Source organism: Symphalangus syndactylus, chromosome 10, assembly GCF_028878055.3.
Source record: "Symphalangus syndactylus isolate Jambi chromosome 10, NHGRI_mSymSyn1-v2.1_pri, whole genome shotgun sequence".
Taxonomy (NCBI): Eukaryota; Metazoa; Chordata; class Mammalia; order Primates; family Hylobatidae; genus Symphalangus; species Symphalangus syndactylus.
In genome coordinates, this window is record NC_072432.2 from 110,713,161 (window position 1) to 110,739,351 (window position 26,191).

Genomic DNA, 26,191 nt, shown 5'->3' on the forward strand with positions numbered 1-26,191 from the left:
TACTTTAAAAATCTGAAAAAAAAAGCATTACATTGGCTCAAAAATGATACAGATTTCCTGTCAACTTTTGAGGAAAGTTATAATTTGATCAAAAAGATATTTAGAAACATAGGGTAATAAAACAAAAGTTTTTAAATGTTCACCTTCAATTTATTTCATAGGTCACTGTTATACCATCTAATAAGATAATTAAAAACATGCAAGCAGCTGGTACTACAGCTAAACAGATTAATGTAATAGTCTGTAGTCATATGTGCTGGCAAGGGGCTTGCCTCTTTTGGCGAGGAGAAGGTCAGCTGCCCTTGGGAAGAGGAGGAGAGGAGTGGCCTGTGCTACAGTCACTAAGTTAAACATCTTCAGCAAACTGATAATCAGGAAATGACCTTCCTTCTTTCATACCCATTCATGTTCTTCTCTCAGTTTTAATGGTTAAATAAGGAACACAGAAAGCTCATATAATTTGGCAGACAACATTAACGTTGCTCTTTAAAAAGTACAAGATATATTTCACAAAACCAACAATGTCTTCTCAAGTCTTATAAACTTTCCATTTTAACGCATCATCTGCAAATTAGTTCAGAGATATACAATCAAATTTTAACCAAATTTTCCAAAACAATATCTGGACTATTACTCAAGCATCATATAATTATTATACTGGTGCCTTAGGAGTTAAATGCAGCTGTACTCTATCTGAATCCATGAAGCAAGATCAAAAGAAGATATAAATCCAAAGTAAACATCCCAGGCTATTAAAAAAAAAAAGTCTATGAGTATTAGGCACATAAAGCCATATAGCTAGGGTCCATTCATTTTAAATTTTAAAATTGATTTGTCAAAGTTCCAGATATCTTCTCTGAATTTATAGTAAAACATCTTCCTTTCATCTACTAGGTTTTCAAATTTGTTATTCAAAGGTAACCTGAAATATGTGTCAGAGATTGAGAATTTCAAATCTCAGGTTAAGCTTGTTCTTAAGCACTCTTTCTGCTAACAGACAAAACATTTATTTTCTTGTAAAACATACTTTTTCTCTTCCTTTTGGTATATTAGATCACTGTAACAATTTCTATAATACCAAAAGGTTAGTGATGATGACAATGATGATGATGACATTGTATGGAACAAAAAAGTAACAAATATTTATTCAGCATTTACCATATGTCATTATTCGATTAAACTCCTCATATCAACTGTATTTTATCATCTCCACTTCAAAAGTGAAGAAACTGAGGCTAAGACTTGTCAAAAGTATTCAAACTATTTGGAATCAGGATCTGAACCAGTACACTATGTTTAAACATTGTTTTTAAAAAACAGACCAGGTGCAGTGGCTCACGCCTGTAATCCCAACACTTTGGGAAGCTGAGGCAGGCAGACTTCTTGAGCCCAGGAGTTTGAGACCACCCTGGGCAACATGGTGAAACCCCATCTCTACAAAAAAACACAAAAATTACCCAGGTGTGGTGGCACACGCCTGTAGTCCCAGCTACTCAGGAGGCTGAGAGGTGGGAGGATTGCTTGAGGCCAGGTGGTTGAGGCTGCAGTGAGCCAAGATAGTGCCACTGTACTCCAGCCTGGGTGACAGAGTCAGACCCTGTCTCAAAAAACAAACAAAATCCCCAGAGACTATGCCCTCTTGAAACTAACAATCTAATACCATAATAATACAAACAGTGGAAAGAATATAAATTTCAGTGTCCAATTCAAGACTGAATTCAAAAGTTAATAAAATCTCAACATATGTTAGAGAAGGGTACATGTGTCCGATGGCGAATACAGGAAACAAAGTTACCGATTTACATGAAGTGATCACAAAAGAATTAATTCTATGACTTCCCATTTAGATTTTCAAAGGCCTTTCTTTTATACGTTTTAACCCGAGTCTTTAAAACAGTTGTGGGAAGGAAACAGGTTAGGCATTATAATGCCCATTTGATAGATAAGAAACTAAAGTAAATCTTAACCCTAGACACAAGTATATATAAAGTATGAGTATGTTGGTGATAGGTTTAAGGCCTGCATTGTCTAATTGTGAAGAAAAGCTAGGATTTCCGAGGTGGTTTAAATAATACAAAGGTAGAATTGTCATGCAAAAGGACATCTGAGGGTTGCAACATTTACATTTTTCTAATAACCTATTTCTAGTTAAAGAGCTGTAATGGCAACAAAAAATAATTTTCATTTTCAAAAGTAAATTTTACTGAAAATTCTATTGCCATTTTAATGTGATTCTGCAACAATTCCTAGATTTTGTCAGTTAACCTTAATATGAAGCTATACCACAGAGCTGTGCTTCTATGAATTCTACACTTAACCCAAGTGTCAAATCCAGAAGTAAGCTCATTGTATTATAAGAGCTATTGCCTACTGAGTAGAAAAATATTCATTTCACACCTTAAATACTATAACAGTATTTAACAACAGCACTGGCCTGCCAACTATTAAAAGTACATTTTTACATACTGTATTACTTGAGCTTTTTATCTTCTCTTTTTAATTACAACAATAAATTAATATTCTAACATTACAACATCGATTTTTAATCAATGCTTGTCATTTTTAATCAATGACAGGCATTGATTAAAAATATTTAGTTAACAACATTAGTATTTATTGTGCAAAGCTACACTAGGAGTTACTTTTCAAAATGCAATTATCATTTAATACTAAGATACTTTATTCAAGAACAAAAAAACCCACAATACTATACCTTCACATGAAAACATTTCTCTTAACTTTATATTATATCCACTATTTACTATAATTAGCTAAAATACAAATGTAATTGTAAAATACAATTCACCAACAAAATTTATACATATAATGGGATTTTCCTTCCTTTGAAATACATTTTTGTCTTGTTTATGTTTAACTGTATTTATACCTAATAAATTACCATCATAGATTTCATATATTACCATATTAAGATTCCTCTGTTACATGTCAAATCCTAATATTTATTTAACTATCTTTCATATTTACTTTATTGGTTATTGTTACAATCAGCTGTGACACACTCAAATAGGGGATTCTACCTATTGTTTAATATGCCAAATACAAGCTTTATATTATACTTCAGGACTCAGAAAGCATTTGGACAATTCCAATATTTATAAGGTAGGATGGATATAGTGAAAATTTAACAACAACATATGAGCTTTACTGCTGTAATAATACCCTTCTAGAACACTATAGAACATAAGCCTTTTGTAGTATCTGTGACACTTGAACAACTGATTATTTATACAGACCCCAACTGGTATAAAATAAATTATTTTATTTTATAAATTAATTACCATCTCATTTCTGAAATTCACAAACAAATTGTAAAAACTGTTTCATTTACTACATTTTTGTCAAGTGCCTCCTGTATAAAAGGCCGAATTCTAGATGTTAAAAGCCTGCCTGAAATCTGAAGAAATGACACAGTTCCAATTAAGAATATGTAACATGTATACAAATAAAAATATAAACTAAGCATAAATTCCGTATTTATTATAGAAGAGGAGACAGTTTAATATTAAAATTAGTTTTCAAGTACACAGTGGTTCTTGCATATATTTTATAGTATTGTTACACAAGTATCAGAAGTAATTAACCATAAGGACAATGTTGACCAATTAAATTATTTCTTCAAGAATCTGCATTGCCATCTATAATGTTAAAATGTATCATTATTGAATTTGCACTTTTTTCCTACAAGAAAATAACCAATTTCTTACACCACTTTGGTTCTGTATACAAAATTTCAACTATTACTGAAAATACTTTAATCTTTCTTACTCCTGAGTTTCCCAGATATAAGGTACAAATTTCATAAACATTTACTGAAGCAAAATTCAAGTTATGAGGAGAATATTAAGAAAGGACTAGGTAAAATACGTATTTTCTTAATTAGTGTATCCTTTTAAAAATTACTAATTGAGAAGTAATAGCCCTGTTTGCTGAAGAACTTAAACAAGATATTAGCAAACAGCACTTAATTGAACCATGAACTACATTTTAAGCTCTCTTAGGTGCTCATGAGTGGTACTGTATTTTAGCACAAAAATTAAAAGGAAGCTTTAGTACTGTAGCAGATACACTGGAAAAACAAAAATAGATTACAATGAAGCTGAATACTACATGTGCATTCATTCCAATTACCCTACTATTGGCTAACAACAGATACTGCAGTAAGTGCGTTTACTCAAAATTTTAGAATATTATATTTTCTGTATCTTATTAATTGCAGAAAATAACATAACACAATATTATTTACATTGGTCACCTTGTTAAAACACAAGTAGTGGTTCCTTACTATTCTAGATCAAAACCCTATATAATTATATATCTTATACATTATCTTGTAATATTATAGGTGTGTGTGTGTGTGTGTGTGTGTGTATATATATATATATATATATATATGTATTCATCACCTACCTATAGGAATTAAAAGTCCCTTCAGAGTCTAAAGTAGAACTTGTTCTTCTTCCATTTTTATTTGAATCTCCTGGAGAAAAAAATTACAACACTGAAATAATGGAGATAAACTGAATATTTCAGTTGAAAAACTGTGTGAAAGCTCTACGCAATATATTAGCCAAAAAGCATATATCCTCTTCCCCTTCCCCAAATTATCTTTTGTACTCAAAGCTTTTCAGGTAAAAAATTCATTTTGATACCAAAATATAAACCAATGCCAATCCTAGACTGGATAGTAACAGTACCAAAGTAACTGCTATCAGGAACAAATGAAGCACAGTACAAACATTTTCTTCTTAAGAATCACAGACAAAACTAAAATTATAAACCAGTGTTTATAAAGAAAGGAAATTTTTTGTTAATGACTAAGTCACCCATCCTGATCAGTGGTACTGTCAAAAGAGAACAGGCAGAGAGCCGACCTGGCTGATTTTCCAGGTCCTAGTTTGACACTTTCTAGGAATTTAGTAAACAGAGGTAAAATAAAAAGCCAACTTGAGAGGTAGTGATTAATTAATGAGCTTTTAATATGCCTTACTTAATATTCTTTACAAAACTTTAACTGTTAACTTTGGGTTTCAACTGTCAAACGTTCGGCAATTTAAAACATGAAAAAGGAACAACATCAAAAGGTATCTGCCTCCTATAATAATATCAAATATTTAGAAAAAAAAATTTTTACTCAAAAATCTATCATATTCATAAAATCACATTTAGAACAAACTATACATATCAATTTAAAGACTGCAGAATAAAAGTAAATGTACTAAAGTTGGAAAAAATGCTTACCAGTGCCCCAGTGTTATATATTCTTATTGATTGAAATTTCATGGTTCAATTTTTTAAAATACATACTTCAAAGTACAGCTTTTATGAAACCAAAGTATACCACTATTAAAAATGTCATTTGTTCTTCAAAAGTTTAGAATCTGATTACATTTTATATTCCTAATTTATATAATGTAACTTCCGAACATCAGGTTGTATTTGATTTTTATAACATTTACAGCTTAATATAACAATGATTTAACCCAATTTTATACTTTTAATATACTTTGAACAATTGAAGGTGCAATAGGAAATCATCACAGTGGTCGCGGATAAGTCAAACAGTAATTACAGATCTTTCACTTCAAAGATGAGATTATTTTTAATTATTGAGTATAGTATCTAAGGTAGTATACTTATATAATTATGCTACTCATTAAATGGTGACTGAATGCTGAAATGTAATTTTAATGACAGCTACCTATCTTTCTTTACACATTTTATAGCTGACAGATAGTAAAGAACACTGGTTCTTTTTTGAGAATTTGGTGAGATATGTGCAGCTGTGCCAGTGTTCAGGAGAAGTGGACTGAGCCCGCTTATTAACTTTCAACTCTACTCTTTTTTCAAAATATTGTTCCAGTTTATTTTGTTTTTTGAAAAAACAAAAAATCCTAAAATGGATTACAACACTTAAAAATGGTGACAATTTACAGAAGAAAATAATCCAAAAACATATAAATGTTTAAAATTAACCTAGCTAGGTATATGTTGCTAATTCTTTGAAAACATGGGTATGGTAATATTACTCATAAAACACCCTTCATTTTCTTTTAAATATTAATAATATTATAATAAACTAAAAAGATGTAAGGAAAATTAGTCTCTGTCTTGCTAAATGAAAATTTCCTACAACACATGTTATTTAACAGCTTGCAGACATTTCCTGTGAAACATTCCATAATCAGCATAGAATAAGTACTATATTATACATTTAAAATATGAGCTTCTTTCTCGTTAAAACTAAAGATTATGATTAAACATGAAAAATAACACCAATAGAATAGTTCTTCCTTTAAGCTGATATTTATCAGATTAAATATAAAATCCTTCAAATAATTAAGAGACTTCTGGCTTTATAAACAACCAGGTTTTATCATATTATAAAGGTTTTATTTAATTTATAACTGTTTCCAAATGAAACTATCACATTAAATGTAACTTTCAAGGTGCAAAAAAACGGTAATGGGAAAAAAAAAGCAGTTTTTCTTCCTCAAAAACATACCAAATAAGGAGTACAATTGTTTCACTAACAATATTAGAGAAAAGATTTCAAAGTTGGCTATATGGGGAAAAGGCAATAAAGTTTTGAAGCAGGAAAAACGCTTTGTTCCCTCAATCCTCTAGTTGAAATTAATTATAGCAAATGTTTATGAAAACATCTGTTCCTTACAGTTATAAATTCTTAATTTTAGTATGGACGATCCCAGACTCTTATTTTGGAAGGAAACTGTCTGACTATCGAAAGGTTTACAAAAGAACAGACAGAATCTGTAATTCTGTAAAATTGTGTATACAATGTGCTACATCCTGTAGAGATTTTCCTTGGTGTGAAACATTTGGAGAGGCTTAATATCGGTAACCAGGAGAAATCAAAGACAAACAGAAAGGCTCATTTTTCATTTAAGCTATAATATGATAAAAAACATATCTGTAACACCAGAAAACAACTTCCGCCAGTTTGGGAAATAAACAAGTGTTACTTTACTACTGAATCTAATTTGGAGGTAAGTATAATAAAATAAGTATTAATTTTATAAGGGATTAAAGTAAATGAAATGACAATACAATCATGGGAACGTATATGTAGAGTTTCCCAAAAATAACAACAGAGGGTGCAAGAGAGTTTACTATGATGTTTTTACGTGCTATTCTGATCCTTGAACTAAGTTGTCAGGTAGCCATAACTGTAACAAAGATGCATCATACACACACACACACACAAATACAGTATTAATGTAATCTTACACAAAGACTATTAAATGGTCAAACAGCACAAATATCTAAAATGTGGTTTAAGATAATAGACTTCCTTTTACTTACCTGAAAAGTAATTTAACTAATATGCAATGTTTAGCATACAGTTGTAACTTTAAAGGTATTTCAATATCTAATGTAAAGTAACCAGTAAAAGAATCTAGATGTCTTTATTGAGTAAATTTTGAATACATGCACGAATTATATAAAATAAATAAAATATGTGTTACTATATATTTATAACATTGTACAACATATATCTATAAGAACAATTCATCAATTACTTGTGACCATAAGTTTGAAATTTATGTAACATTCATTTCTCATTAATTGGTATGCAACTTTCCTAATGGGTTCATAATATTCACAATTAAAATAAATTGCTGATTTGCAAAAATATGCTGATAGTTACATTGGCTTAAATTATAAGAAAATGCATAATATTGCTTAATAGTAATTTCTAACATGTGTATCTAACTTATTAAGCCAGAAAGTATAACTGTGACTTAAATTTCAAAACAGAATGAATGGAATTTCAGACTCTCTTTTAGCTTTAACTGAGGTCATGTTTAGCAAAGGGCATTTTTGGTTCCATCTGTGCACTGTTGAAATCTTTCTAAAGGGAGGTTTACAATAGATTTCTGTAGTGTTTTTTTTATACAAAAACATCTAGTTCATGAAGAGAGAACCAGAGATTTTTAAACTAGGTTAAGGTAAAAACAGCCAGAATAACACTATAAATAATCACACCTACTCAAATGTGTCTTCAGTTTACATGTGAAAACATCAAGTTTTAGACTATCACATCACACTAGGTATGAATTCTGAAAAGTATTACACAATAAAGAAAAGGTTTTATCTTTGAATCATTAGAGCACTGTCAACATACACAGTCTGGGTGGGGTATTTAATAGTAAGATGGGGGAAAATGACTTGGTTCAGACTAAGATGAAAACAAAGCTATGAGTTTAGTGTAAAGACCTGAAAGCCTTTGTGTCTTTTAAAGGAATACGTATATACCAATGAAATGTTTTAGTTAACTTTAAAATCCTTTAAAAAAAGATTTAAAAAATCTATGAATAAAGTATATTCATGTGTTGACACACAGTGAAGGCAAAGCAAAATGACTCAGCATTATCCATGAAGTAGCCACATCATTTGTGAAATCAGGCTAACCATTAGCCACCCCAAGCTAATTACTTATGCTAAAAATCCAGGACCACTCATTAGATCTAAGAACCAGTGCTGAAGTCAATACAGAAAAAAATTTGTCAATTTTATAATTTTCAATTTTCTTTATTATTGTTAATGTATTTACATTCCAATGATTTAATAGCCATATTTAGTTCTCTAAATAATGTCTTAAAAATCTGTATTGTAGATAATGAAAACTCAAACGTAAAATAGAAATTCATAAGAAGTCTTAAATAAAAAACATTTTCAAGTGGACATTTTAATTTGAGAAAAGGATGCTTTGTTATCAAAGGTTTCTATTAAACCTTTAATAGAATTCTTAAAAACAAAAGACAGAAAGCAGCATGACATCAGCAAGATGGCAGAGTTTGAAACTCCAAGTAGTACATGTCCTCCCACAGAAACACTGAAAAACAAAAAGTAACCTTTAGGACTTTGTAAAAGCTGTAATAAACAGTAAAAAATATTCCAAAGCAAAATGAACACTGAATCAAGAAAAAAGGCAACTTAAAAATTTTGTGGTGTTTACACTTGCCCTTGCCCCACCCCCTCCCTGGCACTGTAGCAGTCTGGAAGAGGGTAGCTACTTTCCCAGGGTGGGAGTCTGGTACTTGGTTCTCGAAGGGAAGAGGGTGCCATGTTTGCAAATTGTTGTGCATATATGTTCTACCCTGTGTAAGGGCCATCTGAAAGATGACACAAGGTGCCTTTCTCTGTTCCGGCTAATTTAGAAGAAGCAGTGGACATCAATAGAACACACAACAAGCCAAACTAAAAACCCAATATATAGTCCATTCTCACATTGCTATAAAGCACTGCCTGAGACTGGGTAATTTAAAAAGGAAAGAAGTTTAATTGACTCACAGTTCCACATGGCTGGGAAGGCCTCAGGAAACTTACAATCACAGCAAAAGTGGAAACAAACATGCCCTACCTCATATGACGGCATGAAGGAGAAGTACAGGGCAAAACAGGGAAAAGCCCTTTATAAAACCATCAGATCTTGTGAGAACTCACTATCCCAAGAACAGCAGCATGGGGGTAACCGCCCTCATGATTCAATTACCTCCAACTGGGTCTCTCCCGTAACACCTGGGGATTACAGACCTACATTTCACTGAGATCTGGGTGGGGGCGTGGCCCAACCATATCACTGTACTCTCTCCCCAATCTCATGTCTTTATAATTCAAAACAGTCATGCCTTCCCAACAGTCCTGCAAAGTCTTAACTCATTTCAGCATTAACCCAAAAGTCCAAGTCCAAGGTCTTATCCGAGAAAAGCAAGTCCCTTCCGCTATGAGCCTGCAAAATCAAAAGGAAGTTAGCTACTTCATAGATACAATGGGCGTACAGGTATTGAGCAATACATGCGCTCCAAATGACAGAAACTGACCAAAACGAAGGGGCTACAAGCCCCATGCAAGTCCAAAATCCAATAGGCAGTAATTAAACTGTAAAGTACCAAAATGATCTACTTTGACTCCATGTCTCACTTCTGTGTCACACTGATACAAGAGGTAGGCTCCCATGGGCTCAGGTAGCTCTGCCCCTGTGGCTTTGCAGGGTACAGCTCCCCTCCTGGCTGCCTTCACGAAGCTGCTGTTGAGTGTCTGTGGCTTTACCAGGTGCACAATGCAAGCTGTCAGTGAATTTACCATTCTGGGGTCTGGAGAACAGTGGCCCTCTTCTCACAGCTCCACTAGGCAATGCCCCAGTGGGGACTTTGTGTGGGGACTCCAATGCCACATTTCCCTTCCGCACTGCCGCAGCAGAGGTTCTCCATGAAGGCCCTGTCCCTACAGCAGACATCTGCCTGGACATCCAGGTGTTTCCATATATCATCTGAAATCTAGGGAGAGATTCTCAAACATCAATTGTCTTCTGCACACCCACAGGCCCAACACAATGTGAAAGCTACCAAGGCTTGGGGCTTGCACCTTCTGAAGCAACAGCCCAAGCTGTACACTGGATTCTTTTAGTTACAGCTGGAGCTGAAGCAGCTGGGATCCAGGGCACCATGTCCTGAGGTTGCATAGAACAGGGGGGCCCTGGGCCCAGCCCATAAAACCACTTTTCCCTCCTAGGCCACCAGACCTGTGATGGAAGGGGTTGTGGTGAAGCTCTCTGACATGCCCTGGAGACATTTTCCCCATTGTCTTGGTGATTAACATTCCACTCCCCGTTACTTCTGCAAATTTCTGCAGTGGGCTTGTAATTCTCCCCAGAATTTTTTTCCCCCTACTACACTGTCATCCTGCAAATTTTCCAAACTTTTATACTCTGCTTCCTTTTGAATGCTTCGTTGCTTAGAAATTTCTTCCACCAGATACCCTACATCATCTCTCTCAAGTTCAAAGTTTCACCGATCACTAGGGCAGGGGCAAAATGCCACCAGACTGTTTGCATAGCAAGAGTTAACTTTATTCCAGTTCCCAACAAGTTCCTTATTTCCATATGAGACAACCTCGGCCTGGACTTCATTGTCCATATCACCATCAGCATTCTGGTCAAAGCTATTCAACAAATCTCAAGTTCCAAACTTTCCCACATCTTCCTATCTTCTGAGCCCCCCAAGTCTCTAAGAAATTCCAAACTTTCCGACATTTTCCTGTCTTCTTCTGAGCCCTCAAAACTATTCCAACCTGTGGCTGTCACCCAGTTCCAAAGTTGCTTCCACATTTTTGGGTATCCTTATTAGCAGCACGCCAATCTCTGTGGTACCAATTTACTGTATTAGTACCTTATCACATTGCTATAAAGGACTACCCAAGACTGAGTAATTTATAAAGGAAAGAGGTTTAATTGACTCACAGTTCCACATGGCTGGGGAGGCCTCAGGAAACTTACAATCATGACAGAAGGGGAAGCAAATATGTCCTTCACGTGGCAGCAGGATGGAGAAATGCCAAGCAAAAGGGGGAAAAGCCCCTTATAAAACCATCAGATTTTGTGAGAACTCACTTAATATCACAAGAACAGCAGCATGGGGGTAACTGCCCCCATTATTCAATTACCTCCCACCAGGTCCCTCCCATGACACATGGGGATTATGAGAACTACAATTCAAGGTGAGATTTGGGTGGGGCCACAGCCAAACCATATCACTCACAGATGCCTGCAGCAAAAGATTGCAATTGAAACATAAGATAGACCACCTAAGGCCTGGGAGCAAAAGCTGGTGAGGGTTTCTTCGGGAAATTAGGACATTCAAAAGCATCCATGTGTATTGGAGAAATGTAGAAGGCCGTGTGCGTGCCTAGAGCAATATCCATGATCAGAAAGTAACTGAGAAGACCCTAAGCTTCCACCAAAAGCGATCTCTATATGAGGGCTGCAAGCTTGGCTAAATGTTAAAGAACTACTGTGGCACAGAGCCAGTCTGCAAAGACAGGAAGAGGTTTCAAATTTTTAGGGTGGGGTCTATAAAAATACAAAGTGCTTTTAGCTTTTAAGAGAACAAATACACTGTCAATGATCTCTGTTAAAACTTTAAAGTATTTCCAGAAGTAAACCTTACTGAATTGGTAAAATTAAACTGACAGATTCAGTTTAATGAAATCAGGAACTAGAGGCATTAAAGTATCATAATTAAAAGCTAAGCCTCTATCTACCATTTGTTTGTTCTCTTACTTAACCATTCAATATCTCAGATTCCTCATCTGTAAGATGGAGACAACAATAGGTTCTACTGCAAAATGTAGTAAGAAAGATTAAATGAGATAAATGTATGTGAAGTGCTTATAGTACAATGTAAGTCCTCAAAAAAAGTTAGCTATCACTTTTATTAACATTTTAATCAATATATTTATAATACTGGTTGTAGTAGAGGAATAAAAGTAAAAGGCTACTAGTTCTACACAAGGAGAAATACACTTACTCGTAAATTAAGTAATTGAATATTGTGGCTTTTTTCTTCTTAGCAATTAAAAAGCATTATTTCTGAAAAACTTTATCAAAAACTTTATGAATTATATGAGGATGGTGTATAAGTCTTGTGCAGCCCTTATAATATCCTTCCTGACAAAGATCTCATCAAACATAAAATATTTAAAGAGAATGCAAGATATAGTAAATTTAAATAAAATTACAGCCTTGAAATATAAAGCCATATAATTTCATGAACTTAAGATATATAAATGTTTCTTGAAACTGATAAAAGATAAAAAACTAAAACCATGGTCAGTCTATTAATAAACTAAAACTAACATGTATGATAGTACATAGTATTACACATATAGCAATAACAGATAAAACAAGCTGTAAGAGGAATTCATTAATGATTCTGCAACTAAATGGGAAACAGGGACTAATATCAAAGATAATCACAAGTAGAATTACTCAATTTAAGTTAACATGTGCTATGGTTGAATGTGTCCATCAAAAAGCATGTGTTGGAAACAATACACAATGCAACAGCGTTAGGAGATGGGGCCTAGTGGGAGGTGTTTAGGTCAGGAGAGCTCTACACTTACGAATTAATTAATGTTGATTATAAAATAGCTTAATGTTGTGAATTCAATCTCTTGCTGTCTCTCACATGCGCTCTCTTGCCCTTCTGCTTTCCATCATGGGATAATGCAACAAGAAGGCCCTCACCAGATACTGGCACCTTGATATTAGATTTCCCAGGCTCTATAACTGTGAGAAATAAAATTATTTTCTTTATGAATTACCCAGTCAGTGATATTCTGCTATGATAACACAAAACAGACTAAGATAACACATAATAAGGCACAAATCCAAGTATTTCTATTTAGTATGATTGTCCTTTTTCCAGGTACTCTATGGATATAAAGCTACCTGATGTCTCAGAAATATAACAGAGTAGGCCAGAATCAATCAAGAGAACAGAATTCTAAGGCAAAATTAATATTTCTGGGTTCTACCATCCACATCTATTACAAGAGGGGGTGGTACCAGATCATATCTGATAATCCAAATCACCTGGGAACAGGTATATAGGTAGCATGCATGTATGTGTGTGTGGTGGGGTGGAGGGAGGGGAGAGAGACAGAGAGGGAGGTAGAGACAGAGAGAGAGAGAGAGGAAGGGAGGCAGGGAGAGATGGGAGAGAGGGGGCAGAAGAAGGAAGGGGGAAAGAAAGAAGGGGGGGAAGTGAAGGCAGAGAGAGAAAAGAGACTGAGATATTTGTGGGTGAGGCCTAGAACTCTACTTTAAAGGGTTCCCTAGATTATTCTGATGATACACAGGCCTTTCCTATTCTAAAATTATAAGCTTCTACTGTACTAAAAGTGACTATCTTATTATAGAAGGCAATTTTATTTGCCCAAATTGAGGAAATTATTGGGTATCTTATATGCCCTCATTTACTAATGACTAACAATAAGGCACAAACTATGATCTCATTTTCCAGCAATAGTAATAGACTGTATTGAGCTATGCCAACTTCACACATTATCCTAATATGACCAGTACTATGTACTCTTTATCAGGGGAGGGTGCAGGCTCCAGATGTTAAGGAGAATGCTACTAATGGCCTCTGAGGTTCTACCATAGACCACGTGGATCCCAAAAGCACCTTTCTGGAAAAGAGTTGCATTGCTAATGCTGCATTTTAGACAATTACAAAACACATTTCCACTTAGTACATAAACAACAAAGCAGACTTTCAGAAGAGCTTGCTAAGAAGTAAATATGTTGATAAAGAGTATTTGAAAATATTTCTTTAAACTTGGAGAAACAGTATTAAGGCCACAAAAGATTTGATATGGTTTGGCTGTTTCCCTACTCAAGTCTCATCTTGAATTGTAGTTCCCATAATCCCCACATGTCAATGGGAAGGACCAGGTGGAGATAACTGAATCATGGGGGTGGTTTTCCCCATCCTCTTCTCATGACAGTGAGTTAGTTCTCACGAGATCTGATGGTTTTATAAGGGGATTCCCTCTTCGCTGGGCACTCACTTTCTCTCCTGCTGCCATGTGAAGAAGGACATGTTTGCTTTGCCTTCCACCATAATTTTAAGTTTCCTGAGGCCTTCCAAGCCATGCAGAACGGAGTCAATTAAACCTCTTTCCTTTATAAAGTACCAGTCTTGGGTATTTCTTCATAGCAGTGTGAGCACAGACTAATACACGATTATATAATTTGTCCTTCACTACAATTTCATCTTAACAAAATACAGATACAATTTAGTTCAACTTTGGCTGAGATTTTTAGCCTTACTACAGTCCAACAAAAGCTTAAATAAAACATACCCTCCTCAAAACAACAAAACAAAAAATCATTGTATTTTGAAAAAGAATCTAATTGATATTTAGGGAATTCTAACCCTAACATTAAATTATCTATTAAGTGCCTAAATATATATAACAAAAATAAAATACATATTATTTACTATATAAAATAGAGTATATGTGGCAGTAAAGTCCTATTTCACTGTCTTTCAAATAATACCTATAGAATATTTATATTTATCAAAATTATTCTTTTTTCTTCAGTGTAATAAAAAGGAAACATCTTTTTCTAGAGAAAAGAATCCTTTGGGCACTACTCATTTCAACTGGTGATTACAATCAGTGCTAGATCCCTCAAGATTGGTTGAACATCTAGTGGACAAGACTTCATAAAAGGTAAAGGCATCTGTTAACCCAAAGTACATAACTTTCAATGTTAATATTAGATATGTCCCATTTTAGTGCCTGAAAAATTCACTGGGACTCTATGCAAGATATAAGTTATCATCGTGAACCAGGGTAGCTGATCCTATCTGTGTCTTTTAAATAACAGCTATCTTAACAAGTTCATATAACAAACATCTACTTAAAAAGCATAAATGGTATTTTTACTAAGACATTCCAAAGCCTAAATAAAGAAGTGAAGGTATATATTCTCAAAAATATCTTTAGTCTTATAAAAGATTTACTAACACAAATCACAATAAAACATTAGTGATTAGTATTTAAATATAAAATCTTCAAATATCAATTTTTTTAATGTTTACCAATTCCTTCAAATAAAAAAATTCCAAAAATATTTTAATTCATATAAAAATGTCTTATTTTACAAATTTTTGCTGACATTAAAGAATTACTGTACTAAAATGTTTTCAAAGAAAAGAATTCTAAATCCATGAATTGATATGTATCATTTTATGATAATGCATCTTTATTTACTAAAAAGGTGATTTTTAAAATCTGATAACTAGAAATATGTCAATATAATGGCTATTCCTTTAAATCTGCTAGGAAATGTACAATATTGTACAAAATTCTTGTAGATTATTAAAAATATCATTCAAAGTAGTTATCACTTATTGAGCATTTTATTCAAACAAATTATTCATTACCTAGACAAACTGTAAATGGGCCCTAATAAATGCATTTTGTAATTCAAACTTTTAGTCATAAATTTAGATGTAATAGTTCTTGCAGGATTTTTCAGTTCTTTCAGCAATCACATGTTGAACACTTACAGTATTCAAGTGCTGACGTTACAGTGGTAAGCCAAAGCTCAAAACCCATCCCTGACATACTTCAGTTTGATGAATGCCCAACAGAGCAGAGGGACGGCCAAAGCAATCCACAATGACAACTTTGAAAAATGTTATACAAGATTACTATAATAACATATGAGTGAGGGGGTGGATAAGTCACAGACCAAAAGGGGCATAAAGAGCATCCCACTAGATATCAGCATATGCCAAGATTCTGTGGAGTTCACGTTAAGGATTTTGGTCTTTATCTCCAAAAAAAAACTCAGTAAAAGAAGGGTTATAGGCCAGGCACAGTGGCTCACGCCTGTAATTCTAGCACTTTGGGAGGCAGAGGTGGGCAGATCACTTGAGCTCAGGAGTTCGAGACCAGCCTGGGCTACATGGCAAAACTCGTATTTACAAAAAATTAGCCGGGCATGGTGGCGTGCACCTGTGGTCCCAGCTACTTAGGGGACTGGGGCGGGAGGATCGCTTGAGCCCAGCAGATCTAGGCTGCAGTGAGCTGAGATGGAGCCACTGCACTGCAGCTTGGGTGATAAAGTAAGACTTTGTCTCTTAAAAACATGTATAGTTTTTTGTTTTGTTTTGTTTTTTGAGGCAGAGTCTCACTCGGTCACCCAGGCTGGAGTGCAGTGGCATGTTCTCGGCTTACTGCAACCTCTGCCTCCTGGGTTCAAGCAATTCTTCTGCCTCAACCTCCCAAGTAGCTGGGATTACAGGTGTGAGCCACCATGCCCAGCAAATTTTTATATTTTTAGCAGAAACAGGATTTCGCCATGTTGGCCAAGCAGGTCTCGGACTCCTAGCCTCAAGTAATCCACCCACCTTCGCCTCCCAAAGTGCTGGGATTATGGTCATGAGCCACCATGTCCCACCAAAAAAGATTTGTTTTTAAGTGGTCACTTGAAGTTCAGGGTGAAGTGATTTGTGGGTGGGTGTATGAAAAAGGAGAGTGGATGAAGGGAGACTGGATAAGAAGCTTTGTGGTACCCTAAGGCAAAAATAAATGATAGAATAGTTATCAACATTGATGATACCATTATCAGACCATCTTAAGTATGGAAATTTACCATTCTGTCAGGACTGTTGCTATTTAAATCTCATGTGAATCATTCATTCATTAAATGAACATCTACTGAGTGTCTACTATGTGCCAGACACATAATTCCAGTCCTAGGAACTAGAAGTATTATAGTGAACTATAGTATTACAGAATGAAGCGGAGGAGCAGGGGGAAAAAACACAAGAAAATAAATTTGTTAAGTTCAGATAATTATAAGAGCTGTAAATAAAATGCAAAACAGAATAATGTGACGTTCAGTGATTGTGGGAGGGTGCTCTTTGAAGATGAAAGTAATATCTGATTTTGGATTCTAACGACAAGAAAAAAGTCAGCCATTTGAATATCTATGGCAAAGGGTACAATATGCAAAGCACAACGGCACTACTACAGAAGCCAGCTTTTAGATAACAAAATAAGGCCAAGGTGGCTGGAGGACTGGGGGCAGAGTACTATGAGATGAGGATAAGAATACAGGATAAGAAGTGGCCATAGACCTTATGGTTTTAATGGGAGGAAGTCTGGATTTTGAAACTACAATGAGAAGCTACTGGAAAGTTGTAAAATCACAAAATTAATTCTTTCTAAGATATTCTAAACAGGTATGCTTTGAAATCATTTCAGTGGTGGTAAAAGTATTTTATTTCATACATAGTAAAAAATTAGATTATTTTATTTATTTTACTGAATTGCTTTCTACCTAGATTAGAAATTAACTTGCTTTCTCAATAAGACTTAAAACAGATCACAATAAAACAAACCAGAAGAAAAGTACATCATAGGTTACTACCAAGATTTCCAGTTCCACCCACAATGGAGTACCACTGCAGCATATTTCTCCCACTGACAACAATTTAAAACTCTGGGCAAAATACAAAAACCAAAAACAAAAACCACTTGAATGCTCTGGAAAGTAAATAACAGGAGGACATTGGAGAAGAAAGTCAGTGGTGTTGAGTTTTCTGTTCTTTCTTCTCCTTTATTTACCACATCAGGATGAATCTGAGAATTAAATAGCAGGCATAGGGAGCAAAAACCCCAAAAGAATCCCATTTTTCAGAAACTAGAAAAAGGAGCTGCTGTGATCTCGAGAGTGTGGAAAGAAATCTCTTTCTTTTTCCCTTCTTTTTTCATTTCTAACCATGTGACAAGACCAGGTCTAGTTGTAGAACTACGTTGCCACAGTAGGTTGGTGGTGGCTGTGGTGTGAGCACCTAAAACTCTAATAAGGCTACTCTTTTGATAAGAAAACTGCAGAAAAGGGCCCCTGTTATGCAGACAGTGAGTGGAGAAGCCCTATCATTTTTTTCTTTGCTATTTCTTTCAACACTTTGCCAAAAAAGTGCATCCATTCATGTGGAACTGTGCAATAGCACAGGAGGCAAATGTTATGATAAAACCAGACATAGTGTCTGGGGTAACCCTGTAGAAGAAGGCCTGGACATGGGGATTCTCTATAATTCTGCGTATGAAAAGACACAAATCTTGAGCTCACTCCTCAGCTGTACATGCTCAAAATATACCCAAAGGAGCACAACAAAAGCTTTGAGAACTGAACCGTAATATTAATATAAACTACCACCAAAGTCCCAGACCAACTCCTGAGGGTCACACGCAAGGAGCAGACTAAAAAAGCATAGAAAGGACTTTGAAACTGCTGACACTGGAACCTCCACCCACAGAAAGTGAGTCACAAACTGTGGTCTGAACTTAACTGGAACAGCAGGAGAGTCGGTAATGGGAAGGAAGGGAGAAGAGAAGGGGAAAGAGAGAAGGAGAGAGGAGAGGGAGAAGAAGCAAGGGACAAGGGAAGTGAGAGGGGAGGAAGAGGGAGAGGGAAATAGAAGGAAGGGAAGGGGAGGAAAGGGAAGAGAGGAAGAAGAAAAATTCTCCAGAGGATTTAACAGGATCCAGAGTTTCATAACAAATTATTCAAAATGTTCAAGACACAGTCTAAAATTACTTGCTATAGCAAGAACCAGAAAAATATGATCAATTATCAAAATGTAATAAACAGATACCAAGCCAGAGACGATCCAGGCATTAGAATCAACAACGACTTAAAGAAGCTATCATAACTTGAGAAGTTTATTTTATTTTTTATCTGTGGAATATGAGCCTCTTTAAATTATCAGGCCGAGAGGCACTGAAATGTGACAGCAGTCAGCTCTCACTTCCACTTTGAGCTAAGTAATTACCTCTTGAAGCCATGTACTATGTGGGCTCTAGATTGACACCAAGTAGCCATAAAATTAACCAAACAATACCATGTGCTGGATACCATAACTCATACCCTATAGTTCAACAATGTATAGCCAATCACTAATCAATGTTATTTCTGTCAACCAGTGAGAATTCCTATCAAACACTTTATCAGCCCACTATTGGTTTCCTTTTTCCTTTAAAATCCTGCTTGTAACAAAGGCTGAGTGGAGTACTTCCCAAGGCAACTTGGAAATGTTTCTTAGGCAGCTGTCCTCACTTTATGTAAACTCTAAAGTTTTATTTTGTGCCTCAGCTTCTTCAAGTCAACAAACTTTTCTCTATGAAGTAATGGTGTATACTCTTGAAATGAATAGAAAAATAGAAGTTCACTGTAAAATAATAGAAACTATTAAAAAGAACCAAATGGAAATCTCAGAACTGTAAAGAACAATACCTGAAATTTTAAAAATTCATAGATGGGCTCTGTAATGAAGTGGATAAGACAGTGGAATGGGACAGTGAACTGAAAGATCAACAAAAGTTATATACAATCTGAAGAACACAGAAAAACAAGATTTTAAAAAATGAAATGAACAGAGTGTCAAGGATCCATGGTGACAATACAGGCTCCTAGTATATCTTCAAAACTCAAAGTATTTTCAAAAACATTATCAAAATCACATTAAATAAGTCATCAATGTAATCTAATTACCTTCTCATGAGCTACACTGAAATACAGTTACAGCATAAAGAATAAATGTAAAAATTACCTAAATAAAAATGAGAATATTATAACAGAATGTAAAAACTAATTTAACCCACTCTAATATTAACTTGTGTTTCATTTCTTGGATATACTTTATTTTTCCAGATGTAAAAGCAATGCAAACTACATTAAAAACTTGTACACTTGAGAGAAATTATTAAAACAAAACTTACCAAGAAAAAAGAAAAAGAAAAGTAGAAAGCAAAACCCACCCATAATGTGATGCAATTACATGAGGATACTTTTCCTTTGTCTTTTTTCTATAAAATTGAATTTACATACTATATAAACAATTTTATATTATATTATTTCATTGTATTATATGAGCATTTCTCCCATGTTACTTAAAAAACTTTTTACAAAGAAATTTTAACTGGCTACATAATAATCAATGTATGTCCTATACTTTATTTAACCATTCTTCAATTGGCAGATATTTCTTTTATTTAAAATATTTAGCTGTTCTAAATAACACTATGATAAATATCTTTGTGCACAAATCTCTCCATGGCTGCCTTTAGAGAAATAAACTGGTTGATCAAAGAGTATTAACAAAACCACAAAACAAATACAAATTGATAAAAATTACAAAACTAATACATAATTATTGTACAAAATTTTCAAATGCAGATCTATATTAAGAAAACATAAAGCCACACATAATTCTTCCATTGTTAGTATTTTAACATTTGCTCAAATTTTTAACAATATGCATTATATATATTCTATCATTTGAATACAATATATAGTTTAATACTATCCTAATATAACTTCAATGGCTACACAGAGTACTACACAATAGCATTACAGAGAAAAAGAATTACACATCATCAGTTAAGTAAATATATTCCTACAGCTACTAACCATAGAGCATACTATACAGAACTGTCCATGTGAGAAATAACTTCATTGAAAGTCAGCTTTTGAAATGTGAGCATCTGCATTTTGTAACCCTTGACTTAGATATTTCATAATACTGACACTTGCCCTGAATCTGTTTTCCCCTTATCAGTGGACATATGGCAACCCAGCTACAGACCATATTTCACATCTAGTTTATGCCTAGATATAGCCCTATATGTTCAAGTGATAAGGGCATATTCTGTTTTAATGATGTCTTATATGAGCTTTCTTTCTTTTCCATGGATTAAAACAGTAGTCAATTACAATGGCTAAATCAGGCCAATAATGGCCTCTTTTCATATGACCTGTGGACAAAAAAGGTTTATACACTTTTATAGGCTTTTTTTCTTAAAGAGGAAGGTCTTTAGTGAAGAACCATAAAAAAAAAAGTCCCGTCTGCCACAGACAATACTTTTGTGAAATAATAAAAATATTCGTATAAAAGTGAAATAAAGATATATAAAATATAAGCCTCAATATTTTATTATTACATTCAAAAGATGGAAAAATTACTCTGTTCTATATATTAACCTTCAGTTTCCATACAGCAGACTTTTCTTATTTGTGGTCTTGCTTTCCATAGTTTCAGTTACTTGCAGTGAACCACGGTCCAACAATAGGTGAGTACAGTACAATAAGATATTTTGAAAGCGACTACATTCACTTAACTTTTATTATGTGATAAAAGGATATTGTTATAATGGTTCTATTTTATTAGTAGTATGGTTGTTAATCTCTTAATGTGTCAAATTTATAAATTAAACTTTATCATAGGTATGTATGTATAGGAAAAAACACAGTATATACAGGGTTCAGTACTATCTGTGATTTCAGGCATCCACTTCAAGTCTTGGACCACGTTCGCCACAGATAAGAGTGTAATACTGTACTTATATAGTTGAGAACTAGTTACAAACAGTTCTCACCCATGGACTAGACTGAGTAGCACAGCTCTAGGAAATGGAAGAAGAACAACACGGAAGGATCCTGGAGTCAGGGCTGTTAGGTTAAGAGTAATGCACTTTTGCCTTTTCAAAGTCATTGTATTTTGGGTCTTAGCCATTGCTTAAAATAATACAGAGTTCAAAATGAAATGGCTGATGTTCTCCTCTGTGGCATAACAATATGTAGGGCAGAAGGATGACTGCCCATCTCTCTTAGATATCCTTTCTTTAGGTTATTTCTCCCAACCCCTATTCATCCTGAAGAGACATATTTTTATTTTAAGTAATTTACCCCAAATATAACTCCAAATTTGGTCCAACTCCCTTTAGGTCTCTGAATGTGATAAGAAACAAATCCTATTGATGAAAAGAATTACAGTAGCTTTAAGGTTGCAATGGTTTAGATCAAAAAAAAGTAAAACAGATTCTTGAGATATTAAGGAGACAAATCTATTGCATTGGTGGCTAAGAGATGTCAATAATGATTCCAAAGTTTCTGGCTTACACAACTAGATACATATTGACACCATTCACTGAGATTAAAAAAAAAAATAGGAGAGGAGTTTGGAAGAAAAGATCACAAATTCAATTTTGGACAAGCTGAGTCAGAACTTTTAAAAATCTAAGAGGAAATGTAATCTGGAACGTCAGATATATGAATCTGGAGCTACCTGAACTAGAAACACTTGAAAGTATTAAGGTATCAATAACTAAAGCTTAGGATAAGAACAGAGACAAGTAAAAGCCCAAATTTTAAAGACCACATTGGGCTGGGCATGGTGGCTCGCGCCTGTAATCCCAACACTTTGGGAGGCCGAGGCGGGCAGATCACGAGGTCAGGAGATCGAGACCATCCTGGTGAACATGGTTAAACCCCGTCTCTACTAAAAATATAAAAAAATTAGCTGGGTTGGTGGCGGGCACCTGTAGTCCCAGCTACTTGGGAGGCTGAGGCAGGAGAATGGCATGAACCTGGGAGGCGGCGCTTGCAGTGAGCCAAGATCGTGCCACTGCACTCCAGCCTGGGTGACAGAGCAAGACTCCAACTCAAAAAAAAAAAAAAGGCCACATTGAAAAGCAGAAGAAACAAGGAATACCAAGAGAAAATTTTATCACTGAAGCTAAAAGAGGATTTTGAGAAGGAGGAAGTCAAGAATTTAGGATGTTACTGTCAAGGCCAGATAAAATCTTAAAATAGATTTAATTATAGAAAGACCATTAGGATCTCAAGAGATATTCATTCAAGTAGAATGAGTGACAGCCACCAGAGTAAAATGTAAAATAATAAAAAATGAAGATAACCATTTATGTAGTATTGCTCAGAAAACGAGAATAAAGCTACTGCTGTAGCCAAAAGAAGTGGTGGGATCAGCACAGGACTTTTCATCCTAGCTTAAGTTACTAAGATGAGAAGGACTATCAGCAAAACAAGAAAGATCCAGTAGAAACACGGGGTTGAATATATAAGAGTCGAGAGATAACTGATAGAATACAAGGTTCCTGAGAAGATACAAGGGGATGGGATCTAGACCACAGGTAGGAGAACTGATCTGAAACGGAAGAGACATCACTCGGGAAGAAAAACAGCAAGATACAAATGTAGTTGCAGGTAACTCTGTTACAGAAAGCTAAAGCTCCCACCTAATAATCTCTATTTTCTTTATGGAATGAGCAGAGTCAATCTTCAGGAAATCATAAGTTTAAATTACAAAGGTTTTGAAACACCTGAGTAGAGAGGGAAAGCACCACTTACTTCTTATGGTGATCATGAACTTAGGCTGAAAAGATAAATCACACAGTAGAATAAACATGTCAGTCATTGATATATACATCCTAAACTGGCTGGCATTAAGCTTTTACCAATTAATCATCAAAGCAGATAATAATGTTTCAAAACTATTTTTCCCATCTAATAGGATCTTGTGTACATTTGCATTTCTTGGAATGTCAGGAAAACTAAACTTCTAAAATATGTTTATTGGAAATTTGCATCTCGCCATTTTTAAATAGCTGGTTAAACTTGTTTTCACTGCTAAATTATCATTTTCTTATTGATTTGTAAAAGCTCTTTAATTTTTAGGGTAATTAACTTTGTAGCTAGGAGTGTTAGTGTGCACCTATAGTCTCAGTAGCACTTAGGAGGCTGAGACAGGCAGATCACTGGAGCCCTCGGGTTCAAGGCTGATTCCATCTGAAGAAACTACTTTCTCTGCTTATCCAAAAGAAGCAACTCCTCATTCATTACAGTTTTATCATGAGATTGCAAGAATATATTAACACCTTCAGTGTCCACTTCTAATTCCAGTTCTCTTGCTATTTCCTGTCCGTCGGCAGTTACTTCCTCCACTGAGGAGGTCTTGAACTTAAAACTTGAAAGTCTCTAAGTCATCGATGAGGGCTGGAATCAACGTCTTCAAAACTCCTGTTCAGGTTGATATTTTGACCTCCTCCCATGAATCATGAATATTGTTAATAGCATCTATTATGATGACTCCTTTCCAGAAGGTTCCAATGTATTTTGCTCTGACACATCAGAGGAATCACTATCTATGGTAGCTATCAATTATGAAATGTATTTCTTAAATAATAAGATGTGAAAGTAGAAATGACTACTTGATCCAGGGGCTGCAGAATGGATGCTGTGTTGGCAGGCATGAACACAACATTAATCTCGTACATCTCTACCAGAGCTTTTGTGTGACCAGGTGCCTTATCAAAGAGAAGTACTTTCTGAAAGGTCTGATTAGTAGGTCGCAAGAATAGGCTTAAAATATTCAGTCAACCATGCTATAAGCAAATGTACTAACATCCAGCCTTTATTGTTCTACTTACAGAGCACAGTGAGAGTAGATTTAATATAACTCTTAAGGGCCCTAGGATCCTCAAAATTGTTAATGAACATCAGCTTTAACTAAATATCACCAACTACATTAGCCTCTAACAAGAGAGTCAGCCTGTCCTTTGAAGCTCTCCAGCCAGATACTGACTTCTCCTCTTTAGCTATAAAAGTCCTTATTCATGGGATCTAGCAAGATGGCCAAAAAAGAACAGCTCCCAGAGAGACCAATGCAGAAAGCAGGTGATTTCTGCATTTTCAACTGCGGTACCCTTCTCATCTCATTGGAACTGGTTAGAAAGTGGGTGCAGCTCACAGAGGGTGAGCAGAAGCAGAGTGGGGCACCACCTCACCTGGGAAGCCCAAGGGGTTGGGGAACTCCCTCCCCTAACTAAGGGAAGCCATGAGGGACTGTGCCATGAGAGACGGTGTTATCCAGCCCAGATACTATGCTTTTCTCACAGTTTTCGCAACCTGCAGACCAGGAGATTCCTTCAGGTGTCTACACCACCAGGGCCCTGGGTTTCAAGCACAAAACTGGGCAGCCATTTGGGGCAGACACGAAGCTAGCAGGAGTTTTTTTTCATACCCTAGTGACACCTGGAATGCCAGAGAGAGAGAACTGTTCATTCCCGTGGAATGGGTGCTGAAGCCAGGAAGCCAAGTGGTCTTGCTCAGTGGATCCCACCCCCACAAAGCCCAGCAAGCTAAGATCCACTGGCTTGAAATTCTTGCTGCCAGCACAGCAATCTGAAGTCGACCTGGGATACTCAAGCTTGGTAGGGGAAGGAGCGTCCACCATTACTGAGGCTTGAGTAGGCAGTTTTCCCCTCAGAGTATAAAGAAAGCCATCAGTAAGTTCGAACTGGGCGGAACCCACTGCAGCGCAGCAAAGCTGCTGTAGCCAGACTGCTTCTCTAGATTCCTCCTCTCTGGACAGGACATCTCTGAAAGAAAGGCAGGAGCCCCAGTCAGGGGCTTATAGATAAAACTCCCATCTCCCTGGGACAGAGCACCTGAGGGAAGGGGCGGCTGTGGGCGCAGCTTCAGCAGACTTAAACATTCCTGCCTGCAGAATCTGAAGAGAGCAGCGAATCTCCCAGCACAGTGCTCAAGCTCTGCTAAGGGACAGACTGCATCCTCAAGTGGATCCCTGATCCCCGTGCCTCCTGACTGGGAGACACCTCCCAGCAGGGATCGGCAGACACCTCATACAGGAGAGCTCCGGCTGGCATTGGGCAGGTGCCCCTCTGGGATGAAGTTTCCAGAGGAAGGGGCAGATCGCTTCTCGGCCTTTTGGCTAAGATCAAGTGCAGAGGAAGGGGCAGGCCGCAATCTTTGCTGTTCTGCAGCCTCCACTGGTGATACCAAGGCAAACGGTCTGGAGAGGACCTCCAGCAAAGTCCAGCAGAATTGCAGAAGAGGGGCCTGTTAGAAGGAAAACTAACAAACAGAAAGCTATAACATCAACATCAACAAAAAGGACACTCACGCAAAAACCTCATCCAAAAGTCATCAACATCAAAGATAAAAGGTAGATAAATCCACGAA

General features: G+C 35.7%; 1 protein-coding gene across 36 annotated transcripts in view; it reads right to left on the reverse strand.

The window, feature by feature from the left end:
• TBC1D5 (TBC1 domain family member 5) overlaps positions 1 to 26,191 on the reverse strand; it is a 598,207-nt gene that overhangs the window by 272,649 nt on the left and 299,367 nt on the right. For 29 of the 36 annotated variants that reach the window (XM_063611375.1, XM_063611384.1, XM_055295545.2 and 26 more), the window contains one exon: positions 4,429 to 4,498. The exons of 1 other annotated variant lie outside the window; for it this stretch is intronic. In XM_063611375.1, the coding sequence (XP_063467445.1) occupies positions 4,429 to 4,498 (70 nt within the window). The remainder of the gene's footprint in view (positions 1 to 4,428; positions 4,499 to 26,191) is intronic. 6 more of the 36 variants (XM_063611397.1, XM_063611399.1, XM_063611398.1 and 3 more) reach the window with 1 other exon arrangement.